Here is a 13,260-nt window from a genome sequence, read left to right on the forward strand (position 1 = left end):
CATACCTTTGTTCTTGTAGTGTAAATAAAAAAAATATGATACTTTAAATTTTTTTTATCTTTGCTCCAGCCAACGAATATAAAATGTATCCTCTGAAAAGCGAGGATCCGTGGTCTACTAAATGTAACATATTTTAATGAGGGTTTAATTAAACAGATATATATAACAAATATCCCAAAGTTTATGAGCCATATTGAAACAAAAGAAAAACACATAAAGATTGGAAACTTGTATTTTGAACTTGGCCACTAGGGGGCGCATGTGGACTCCCCAAACAGACCTTTACTTTACGAATGTATTACTTTGGAATGGACCAGACCTTTTTGGACATAACACTTTATATATATTCATAACAAATGTCATAATACATATTTCTCTAGAGGTGAAATAACAGTGTTGGACTACAACAAATTCCAGTGACATCGCTCATCATTTAGATCAATGAGCAAATCTCTATTACAACTGTATGATACAAGAAATATTGAGATTTCTGCAATGAGCACATAGATTATTGCATTATTACATTTTCCTTTTTTTTTGCATTGAAAGGGTGGAACCAGTTCTCCATTCACTGGTGGATCGAGCCTTCATTTAGCCTCCAGTACAGATCAATGGTGAAACAACTCTCTTCAAACATCTAACAGATTTGAGAGGTACAAGAGAGCCTGTATGTGGCGACCTTTGTCCGAAAGTTTGAGATCTATTATCTTGCTGTACATCTGGAGATATTTTATCATGCTGTTGATCCCAAATGGAGAGATCACGATCACAATCAAAACCATCTCATCTTTGTGTTCTACAATGTTCTAGAGTTTTCTACAACATGTTTTTGAGGTGCTCTGGAGTGTTGTAGAATGTTCTAGAGTGTTCTACACCTTGTTTTTGAGGTGTTCTAAAGTGTTGTAGAATGTTCTAGAGTGTTCATGAATCTGCTAAACCATGTTGTTGTTGAGTTTGGTCCACTCAAAGATGTCCTGCTCACACACAATGTCTGAGTTGATGAGCAAGTAACGGTCCCCGACACAGAAGTGTTTCTGGCAGGCCGCGCATTTAAAACACTCCAGGTGGTAGACCTTGTCCCTCACACGCATGGTCATCTCAAACGCTCTGATTCTCTTCTCACAGCTAGCACACAGCCCGTCCTGTCCAAACAGCCTGGGAGGGAAGGGAGATGAAGGTGTATAACTTCCATGGATAAGCATTAATAAACCATCATAAAGAGTTTACATGCTATTGACTAATTAATATTTTGTCATATTTGTATGAATTTTGGAAACATTTAAAATAATTTAAATTTACATTTAAATTTAAATTCATTTAAATTATTTATTAAATAATTTATATGGGCAGGATTTCAATTACTTATTGACTCTTGGGGTGTGCCCAACAGCAAAATATCTTAACTCAATTTTTGGGGTGAGGGTATATGGTAAATGTCAACTATAAAGTGTCTAACCTGAGGTAGTCTCTGCGACAGAGCTTACGTCCCAGTTTGTAGTAGAGTCTTCGTCCCACCTCTCCCAGTCTGCAGCCACACAGGTCACAGCTCAGACAGTCCTCATGCCAGTACTTCTCTATGGCTTTCAGGAAGAACCTGTCCCCGATGCTCTGCTGGCAACCCCCACAGTTCAGGAGGGACGGGGCCATCTGTAACACCTCGTCCACCGGCTCCCTAGGGGGAACAAGGACAAGAGACAGATGAGGAAATGGAAGAATACAAGTCCATAATAAGAAGGCTGTGTGTGTGTGTGTGTGTGTGTGTGTGTTCTACCATGTAATATGCACATATTATTATTAGTTTAACCCACAGGATGGAGCCATTGACCTATATACCAGTGAGTGCAGCACATAATCCCTATGACCTGTTCATACAGCCAAACTATGTACTGACAAAAGGTCACGACATTCATCAGCCTTCTAAATAGACTTATATCGTTCTTTATAATGATCCCTTTCCCATTTATTGGTGCTTCCTTTTTCAATTGGTTCTTTCATGATGTTGTATTTGAATTGGATTATATTCTGAAGAGACTTTGGAAACTGCCACTGGCCTATTGCGTTTGCTTATTTCCAAGCAACTATTGTAATTTGCGTAATAAGACATTCTACAGCAGTATCAAGTCAACATTGAAGGTCCTAAGATTCTATTATAGCCTATTCTATTATATTTCATTGAAACAGCCGACTGGTACGTCACTTACTCGTTAGCCTCCATCGTCTTCCTTTCAATTGCAGATGACATTTTCCCAGTATGTTTTATTTCTCAGGTTGACATCAAGATGTTCCCGCTTCTCTTCTCTGTGATCAACCTGGCAGGCCCACACCACGGTCACAGTTAAATCTTCGGAACACGCGTGTAACGGTAAATCTCGAAGGGACACACACTGCACCTGCTCTGATATAATGTCGCCCTAGACGTCAGTTGCGCGCGGAATTTGCCTTCATTTTATATGACATAATTTCAATCAGCAGTCTATGTCCAACGAAGATCATCCTGACATGTGACGCATTTTCAATGATGGAGGCTATTCTGTACATTTCCTCAGGCAATTGAGAAACCGCGGTGAAATTCGGTGTAGCCTTCGTCTTTCATAAGTGCATTTTTTTTATTCCATTGCGACTGTATATATGTCTTCAAACACTAGAATAATTAAAATCAGCAAAGGTTGCTTGACTGAGTCTCCCTTTCCTCTTCAGTTCTTATTTATATTCCCTTCTTCTCCAGACGCGCTCTGTCCTGAGAATGAACGTTACCGCGGTTCCGTTATTGAGCGGCTGCGTCGTGCTTTTAAATACCAGCTCCTGCCCCCTAGCTCGGTCTCTGGTTTCGTTTCACCCTTCCTGCTCACGACTACTTGACAATGGGGGGAAATCGCTCTTAAAGCGACAGATAGCCAGCCCAGAGCAGAGCTCGAGAGCTCAACTCCTTCATGCATGATTGAAGAAGTAAGTCGTGACAGAACTTGGGGTCACGAAGTGTTGCCTCGAGTTCAAGTGGTGTCTATATATCTAAATGGCAACACAAGTGAGATAAATAAAAGCATTTTAGCTTATTTGTGTGAAACATTCTCACTGCACTGTGTGGTAGTCTTATTAGTGCCTGTTTATTTATTGTTTGTTTCATTCCTAATAGGTCAATTACCCAACAGTCAAAATAAAATGAGGAGCAATCATAACATAAATACATTGCTCTGAGTACAGCAGCTCCTGGTGGAAAACCCCAGGTTGGATTATCATGAGCCTTGATGGTGTGTCCATTGCCTTTTATTGAAAAGCATGTTGAAATGTGCCATGGTACGTGTTCTATTGGACAGGGCTTTTTCTCAGCAGTTTTATGATATCACATTGGAGGAGTAACATCTGCGTTATAGGAGCATTGGACTTGGTTAACATGCATATATATCATTACAGTCTGAAAACGGGATCTACAACTCTCATGTCCAAAAAAAAAAGGTTTATTTAACCAGCAGAAAGACTCCCTATCTCTCTCTGTATAATCTGTGTTCTTACACCCATCCTCAACCAACGTCCTCAGGGAGCCTTCCTCTTATCTGCTGCCAGGGTCCCAGGCAAGGCTGGCTGTTAGAGGGAGGGAGACACACACAGCAGTTGGACTGAGCTGAGAGATAAAGCACCTTGCCTACTGCAACACCCGGTTTATACACACTTGTCAGGCATTAATAATCAATCATCATCAACCCCAATTTCCACTGTTACACTACTGCTGATGGTGGGTGGACCGAATACAGCCTGAGAGTGCCAGTCTGTTTGTGCTATCATGCCAACTCATTGTCACTCATTGTCATGCCACTCAAGCTGGCACTCAGGCTAGGCTGAGTGTACTCCTCCCCAGGCAGATGCTTGGTTAAATGTAGGTCGATTACAGCCTGTGGCTAGATTCTGGCTGTTAGGTTGTGTTGTGGGTTTTGTTGTGTAGGCCCAGTGACCACACAGAGACAGAAGCAGAGCTGAGAAGGCCCCGGAGCACAGCTATGTCTAGTGGAGATCTAATGCAGAACAGCTTTGAGAGACAGAGAGATTACTATTCAGAGTTACATGATCACAGAACGGAACACAATTCACAGTTAATGAGTTTTAGAACACCAACCAAGACATTTGGTTAGACAGGAATCTTAAGAGGCTAATGAGTTCTAGAACACCAACCAAGACATTTAGTTAGACAGGAATCTTAAGAGGCTAATGAGTTCTAGAACACCAACCAAGACATTTGGTTAGACAGGAATCTTAAGAGGCTAATGAGTTCTAGAACACAAACCAAGACATTTGGTTAGACAGGAATCTTAAGAGGCTAATGAGTTCTAGAACACCAACCAAGACATTTGGTTAGACAGGAATCTTAATTAAGAGGCTAATGAGTTCTAGAACACTAACCAAGACATTTGGTTAGACAGGAATCTTAAGGGGCTAATGAGTTCTAGAACACCAAACAAGACATTTGGTTAGACAGGAATCTTAAGAGGCTAATGAGTTCTAGAACACCAACCAAGACATTTGGTTAGACAGGAATCTTAAGAGGCTAATGAGTTATAGAACACCAACCAAGACATTTGGTTAGACAGGAATCTTAAGAGGCTAATGAGTTCTAGAACACCAACCAAGACATTTGGTTAGACAGGAATCTTAATTAAGAGGCTAATGAGTTCTAGAACACTAACCAAGACATTTGGTTAGACAGGAATCTTAAGGGGCTAATGAGTTCTAGAACACCAACCAAGACATTTGGTTAGACAGGAATCTTAAGAGGCTAATGAGTTCTAGAACACCAACCAAGACATTTGGTTAGACATGAATCTTAATTAAGAGGCTAATGAGTTCTAGAACACCAACCAAGACATTTGGTTAGACAGGAATCTTAAGGGGCTAATGAGTTCTAGAACACCAACCAAGACATTTGGTTAGACAGGAATCTTAAGAGGCTAATGAGTTCTAGAACACAAACCAAGACATTTGGTTAGACAGGAATCTTAAGAGGCTAATGAGTTCTAGAACACCAACCAATACATTTGGTTAGACAGGAATCTTAAGAGGCTAATGAGTTCTAGAACACCAACCAAGACATTTGGTTAGACAGGAATCTTAAGGGGCTAATGAGTTCTAGAACACCAACCAAGACATTTGGTTAGACAGGAATCTTAAGAGGCTAATGAGTTCTAGAACACAAACCAAGACATTTGGTTAGACAGGAATCTTAAGAGGCTAATGAGTTCTAGAACACCAACCAATACATTTGGTTAGACAGGAATCTTAAGAGGCTAATGAGTTCTAGAACACCAACCAAGACATTTGGTTAGACAGGAATCTTAAGGGGCTAATGAGTTCTAGAACACCAACCAAGACATTTGGTTAGACAGGAATCTTAAGAGGCTAATGAGTTCTAGAACACCAACCAAGACATTTGGTTAGACAGGAATCTTGGAACCTTTATTTGAAATAGGGTTTTATCTTATCTGATGACAAGTGATTTGGAGAAGAACTTATGATGTCTACGAAAATAGATTTTGGAGTTATGCCTTGACTACGTTTTTTTCACTCTAAATTGTATTTCAAACAAAAATCATTGAGTTAAAAGTTCAACAAACCATACAACTCTACACACAGGACTACTTTTAACAAATTCCTCAGAAAAGTGTCCAAAAACAAATTTTGTGGAAGAACTGTGCAGATGCAAACTTTGGTTAATGGAAATACGGTCAAATCTACCTCAGGTTTTTATGAGACTACTTTCTTTTTTATACGGTTAAATACAGTGCCTTGCGAAAGTATTCGGCCCCCTTGAACTTTGCGACCTTTTGCCACATTTCAGGCTTCAAACATAAAGATATAAAACTATAGTTTTTTGTGAAGAATCAACAACAAGTGGGACACAATCATGAAGTGGAACGACATTTATTGAATATTTCAAACTTTTTTAACAAATCAAAAACTGAAAAATTGGGCGTGCAAAATTATTCAGCCCCCTTAAGTTAATACTTTGTAGCGCCACCTTTTGCTGCGATTACAACTGTAAGTCGCTTGGGGTATGTCTCTATCAGTTTTGCACATCGAGAGACTGAAATTTTTTCCCATTCCTCCTTGCAAAACAGCTCGAGCTCAGTGAGGTTGGATGGAGAGCATTTGTGAACAGCAGTTTTCAGTTCTTTCCACAGATTCTCGATTGGATTCAGGTCTGGACTTTGACTTGGCCATTCTAACACCTGGATATGTTTATTTTTGAACCATTCCATTGTAGATGTTGCTTTATGTTTTGGATCATTGTCTTGTTGGAAGATAAATCTCCATCCCAGTCTCAGGTCTTTTGCAGACTCCATCAGGTTTTCTTCCAGAATGGTCCTGTATTTGGCTCCATCCATCTTCCCATCAATTTGAACCATCTTCCCTGTCCCTGCTGAAGAAAAGCAGGCCCAAACCATGATGCTGCCACCACCATGTTTGACAGTGGGGATGGTGTGTTCAGCTGTGTTGCTTTTACGCCAAACATAACGTTTTGCATTGTTGCCAAAAAGTTCAATTTTGGTTTCATCTGACCAGAGCACCTTCTTCCACATGTTTGGTGTGTCTCCCAGGTGGCTTGTGGCAAACTTTAAACAACACTTTTTATGGATATCTTTAAGAAATGGCTTTCTTCTTGCCACTCTTCCATAAAGGCCAGATTTGTGCAATATACGACTGATTGTTGTCCTATGGACAGAGTCTCCCACCTCAGCTGTAGATCTCTGCAGTTCATCCAGAGTGATCATGGGCCTCTTGGCTGCATCTCTGATCAGTCTTCTCCTTGTATGAGCTGAAAGTTTAGAGGGACGGCCAGGTCTTGGTAGATTTGCAGTGGTCTGATACTCCTTCCATTTCAATATTATCGCTTGCACAGTGCTCCTTGGGATGTTCAAAGCTTGGGAAATCTTTTTGTATCCAAATCCGGCTTTAAACTTCTTCACAACAGTATCTCGGACCTGCCTGGTGTGTTCCTTGTTCTTCATGATGCTCTCTGCGCTTTTGACGGACCTCTGAGACTATCACAGTGCAGGTGCATTTATACGGAGACTTGATTACATACAGGTGGATTGTATTTATCATCATTAGTCATTTAGGTCAACATTGGATCATTCAGAGATCCTCACTGAACTTCTGGAGAGAGTTTGCTGCACTGAAAGTAAAGGGGCTGAATAATTTTGCACGCCCAATTTTTCAGTTTTTGATTTGTTAAAAAAGTTTGAAATATCCAATAAATGTCGTTCCACTTCATGATTGTGTCCCACTTGTTGTTGATTCTTCACAAAAAAATACAGTTTTATATCTTTATGTTTGAAGCCTGAAATGTGGCAAAAGGTCGCAAAGTTCAAGGGGGCCGAATACTTTCGCAAAGCACTGTATCTGCTCTGAATGAAGATTTCTTTGAAACCCAAAACCCAATTTGATGTGCTCCTATTAACTTTACATGTTGGTGCTCATGGATCCTTTGATGGAAAAGGGGAATCATGATGCCCTTATCCAGAGAAACCAACAACACAAGCTTCATCATATACAGTGGCACACTAAAAAGGTGCTATCTAGAACTTAAGAAGGTTAATCGGCTGTCCCCATAGGAGAACCTTTGTTGATCCAGGGAGAACCCTTTTGGTTCCAAGTAGAACCGTTTGAATTCCACGTAGAACCCTTTCCACAGAAGGTTCTACATGGAACCCAAAATGGTTCTACCTGGAACAGAAACGGGTTTTGACCTAGAACCAAAAAGTGTTCTCCTATGGGGACAGTTGATGAATACATTTAAAAACATTTGTCTAAGACTGTAGTCTAGTCTTCCAAGGGCTATGGCAGAAAATCCAAAGACTTTGTGACAACGCAGTCAGCATATCCCCAACAGTTGGTGCTGCTGTGAAGATGAATCCACTACTTAAAACCATTCACCATTTCCTGTGGATTTGACAGGGCAGGCCTAGAAGGATGTGCAATAACTAAAGGTGTCAGCACGCTTCAGTTCGGCTGGTGCCTAGCGAACCGAACGAGTGTGCTCGCATACTCTCTTAAAAACCTTTGTTTGATAAACAAGAAAAAAAAGTGACAATAGTACTGCTTGTCCATTTTGAGACGCCGTAGCCAGTATGCACTTCCTCAAAATAGTCTGAATTCATCTAAAATAACTCAAGAAATCTGTCATACATTTGTTTTTGCAGAGTAGATCTTAGTTGCGCAATTTTACATCACAGAAGAAGAGCCGAAGCTTTCCTGGGAGGGGTCAGGCCTACTTTTTCTACCGCTTACTCTCAATCGCTCCACTGACTCCGCTGTCTGACTGCAGTTGGCTCAAACTGATAGGCGGCTGACGAGGCTGATAGAGCACTTGAGAAAATTGAGGTCTGTACATTAGGGCATGCAACAGGAAACAGAAAGTGAGCTTTTCTTACTGTGCAAGTCTAGATAGTCCCTAAATGTTTCAGTCCATTTTGGTGCTAAAAGTGGGAATCAGCAGTTGAAACAGTAACAAAGTGTGTCCCCGTCACGGTTTTGGTAAAAGGCTGAGGGATGGCGCTGGAGAAATGTAACCACTCTCAAATTTAAAAACAGAGCTATAGATGCAAGGATTGACCATCCATGATATCATGTTTTGAGGTTATACCACAATTGTTAATTTACTAAAGTAAATTAATTTATTGTTAATTTACTTTGAGGCATTTTTAAGTGATATTCTTCAGTAATCAATGGGTGCATACTATCATTGATTTATATGTCCATAAATGGATGTCACAACTGCAGAATGCAACTTTAACGACCACAACCCTGGTTTGTTGTTCTGAGTTCAATAGGTGGAAAGGAATCCATTAGTCCTCTAGGGTTTCCTTTACTGCTTCTAAAACAAATGGTGTGACAACAGGTTACAATATACTGTAACTACATGGTAACACGTTATAATATACTGTAACTACATGACAACATGTTATAATATACTGTAACTACATGGTAACATGTTATAATATACTGTAACTACATGACAACATGTTATAATATACTGTAACTACATGGTAACATGACAACACGTTATAATATACTGTAACTACATGGTAACACGTTATAATATACTGTAACTACATGGTAACATGACAACACGTTATAATATACTGTAACTACATGACAACACGTTATAATATACTGTAACTACATGACAACACGTTATAATATACTGTAACTACATGACAACACGTTATAATATACTGTAACTACATGACAACACGTTATAATATACTGTAACTACATGGTAACATGACAACATGTTATAATATACTGTAACTACATGGTAACATGTTATAATATACTGTAACTACATGACAACATGTTATAATATACTGTAACTACATGGTAACATGACAACATGTTATAATATACTGTAACTACATGGTAACATGTTATAATATACTGTAACTACATGGTAACATGTTATAATATACTGTAACTACATGGTAACATGACAACATGTTATAATATACTGTAACTACATGGTAACATGTTATAATATACTGTAACTACATGGTAACATGACAACACGTTATAATATACTGTAACTACATGACAACATGTTATAATATACTGTAACTACATGGTAACATGACAACATGTTATAATATACTGTAACTACATGGTAACATGTTATAATATACTGTAACTACATGGTAACATGTTATAATATACTGTAACTACATGGTAACATGTTATAATATACTGTAACTACATGGTAACATGTTATAATATACTGTAACTACATGGTAACATGTTATAATATACTGTAACTACATGGTAACATGTTATAATATACTGTAACTACATGACAACATGTTATAATATACTGTAACTACATGGTAACAAGTTATAATATACTGTAACTACATGGTAACACGTTATAATATACTGTAACTACATGGTAACATGTTATAATATACTGTAACTACATGGTAACATGTTATAATATACTGTAACTACATGGTAACATGATAACATGTTATAATATACTGTAACTACATGGTAACACGTTATAATATACTGTAACTACATGGTAACATGTTATAATATACTGTAACTACATGGTAACATGTTATAATATACTGTAACTACATGGTAACATGACAACACGTTATAATATACTGTAACTACATGGTAACATGTTATAATATACTGTAACTACATGGTAACATGACAACACGTTATAATATACTGTAACTACATGACAACACGTTATAATATACTGTAACTACATGACAACACGTTATAATATACTGTAACTACATGGTAACATGTTATAATATACTGTAACTACATGGTAACATGTTATAATATACTGTAACTACATGGTAACATGTTATAATATACTGTAACTACATGACAACATGTTATAATATACTGTAACTACATTATAACATGTTATAATATACTGTAACTACATGGTAACATGACAACATGTTATAATATACTGTAACTACATGGTAACACGTTATAATATACTGTAACTACATGGTAACATGTTATAATATACTGTAACTACATGGTAACATGACAACATGTTATAATATACTGTAACTACATGGTGGTAACATGTTATAATATACTGTAACTACATGGTAACATGTTATAATATACTGTAACTACATGGTAACATGTTATAATATACTGTAACTACATGACAACATGTTATAATATACTGTAACTACATGGTAACATGTTATAATATACTGTAACTACATGGTAACATGTTATAATATACTGTAACTACATGGTAACATGTTATAATATACTGTAACTACATGGTAACATGTTATAATATACTGTAACTACATGGTAACATGTTATAATATACTGTAACTACATGACAACATGTTATAATATACTGTAACTACATGGTAACATGTTATAATATACTGTAACTACATGGTAACACGTTATAATATACTGTAACTACATGGTAACATGTTATAATATACTGTAACTACATGACAACATGTTATAATATACTGTAACTACATGGTAACATGACAACATGTTATAATATACTGTAACTACATGGTAACACGTTATAATATACTGTAACTACATGGTAACATGTTATAATATACTGTAACTACATGGTAACATGACAACACGTTATAATATACTGTAACTACATGGTAACATGACAACACGTTATAATATACTGTAACTACATGGTAACATGTTATAATATACTGTAACTACATGGTAACATGACAACACGTTATAATATACTGTAACTACATGGTAACATGTTATAATATACTGTAACTACATGGTAACATGATAACATGTTATAATATACTGTAACTACATGGTAACACGTTATAATATACTGTAACTACATGGTAACATGTTATAATATACTGTAACTACATGGTAACACGTTATAATATACTGTAACTACATGGTAACATGATAACATGTTATAATATACTGTAACTACATGGTAACATGTTATAATATACTGTAACTACATGACAACATGTTATAATATACTGTAACTACATGGTAACATGTTATAATATACTGTAACTACATGGTAACATGATAACATGTTATAATATACTGTAACTACATGGTAACATGTTATAATATACTGTAACTACATGGTAACATGATAACATGTTATAATATACTGTAACTACATGGTAACACGTTATAATATACTGTAACTACATGATAACATGTTATAATATACTGTAACTACATGGTAACACGTTATAATATACTGTAACTACATGGTAACATGACAACATGTTATAATATACTGTAACTACATGGTAACATGACAACATGTTATAATATACTGTAACTACATGGTAACATGTTATAATATACTGTAACTACATGGTAACATGTTATAATATACTGTAACTACATGATAACATGTTATAATATACTGTAACTACATGGTAACATGTTATAATATACTGTAACTACATGGTAACATGATAACATGTTATAATATACTGTAACTACATGGTAACATGTTATAATATACTGTAACTACATGGTAACATGATAACATGTTATAATATACTGTAACTACATGGTAACATGTTATAATATACTGTAACTACATGGTAACATGATAACATGTTATAATATACTGTAACTACATGGTAACACGTTATAATATACTGTAACTACATGGTAACACGTTATAATATACTGTAACTACATGATAACATGTTATAATATACTGTAACTACATGGTAACACGTTATAATATACTGTAACTACATGGTAACATGTTATAATATACTGTAACTACATGGTAACATGACAACATGTTATAATATACTGTAACTACATGGTAACACGTTATAATATACTGTAACTACATGGTAACATGACAACACGTTATAATATACTGTAACTACATGACAACATGTTATAATATACTGTAACTACATGGTAACACGTTATAATATACTGTAACTACATGGTAACACGTTATAATATACTGTAACTACATGACAACATGTTATAATATACTGTAACTACATGGTAACACGTTATAATATACTGTAACTACATGGTAACATGACAACATGTTATAATATACTGTAACTACATGGTAACAAGTTATAATATACTGTAACTACATGGTAACCCGTTATAATATACTGTAACTACATGGTAACATGTTATAATATACTGTAACTACATGACAACATGTTATAATATACTGTAACTACATGACAACACGTTATAATATACTGTAACTACATGGTAACATGACAACATGTTAAAATATACTGTAACTACATGGTAACATGATAACATGTTATAATATACTGTAACTACATGGTAACATGTTATAATATACTGTAACTACATGGTAACATGTTATAATATACTGTAACTACATGGTAACATGACAACACGTTATAATATACTGTAACTACATGGTAACATGTTATAATATACTGTAACTACATGGTAACATGACAACACGTTATAATATACTGTAACTACATGGTAACATGTTATAATATACTGTAACTACATGGTAACATGACAACACGTTATAATATACTGTAACTACATGGTAACATGTTATAATATACTGTAACTACATGGTAACATGACAACATGTTATAATATACTGTAACTACATGGTAACATGATAACATGTTATAATATACTGTAACTACATGGTAACATGTTATAATATACTGTAACTACATGGTAACATGATAACATGTTATAATATACTGTAACTAC

The 13,260-nt window shown here is 36.0% G+C and overlaps 1 protein-coding gene across 2 annotated transcripts; it reads right to left on the reverse strand.

The window, feature by feature from the left end:
• Positions 1 to 214: 214 nt before the first annotated feature.
• On the reverse strand, positions 215 to 2,858 carry lmo2 (LIM domain only 2 (rhombotin-like 1)). 2 transcript variants are annotated; one of them, NM_001160508.1, is given in 4 exon segments: positions 540 to 856; positions 910 to 1,155; positions 1,457 to 1,672; positions 2,202 to 2,575. In NM_001160508.1, coding segments are annotated over 3 exon segments (480 nt in total). In that variant the 5' UTR covers positions 2,243 to 2,575; the 3' UTR covers positions 540 to 856; positions 910 to 932.
• Between the last annotated feature and the right edge of the window lie 10,402 nt (positions 2,859 to 13,260).

This window comes from Oncorhynchus mykiss, chromosome 2, assembly GCF_013265735.2.
Source record: "Oncorhynchus mykiss isolate Arlee chromosome 2, USDA_OmykA_1.1, whole genome shotgun sequence".
Lineage (NCBI taxonomy): Eukaryota > Metazoa > Chordata > Actinopteri > Salmoniformes > Salmonidae > Oncorhynchus > Oncorhynchus mykiss.

Excerpts from the sequence above, each read along its gene's own strand:
- lmo2 (XM_021617578.2), bottom strand. The coding sequence starts at position 2,242 with ATGTCATCTGCAATTGAAAGGAAGACGATGGAGGCTAACGA. Across the intron at positions 1,673-2,201 it reads AAGACGATGGAGGCTAACGA|GGAGCCGGTGGACGAGGTGT; the intron begins GTAAGTGACGTA and ends TGTTCCCCCTAG. Across the intron at positions 1,156-1,456 it reads TGTCGCAGAGACTACCTCAG|GCTGTTTGGACAGGACGGGC; the intron begins GTTAGACACTTT and ends CTTCCCTCCCAG.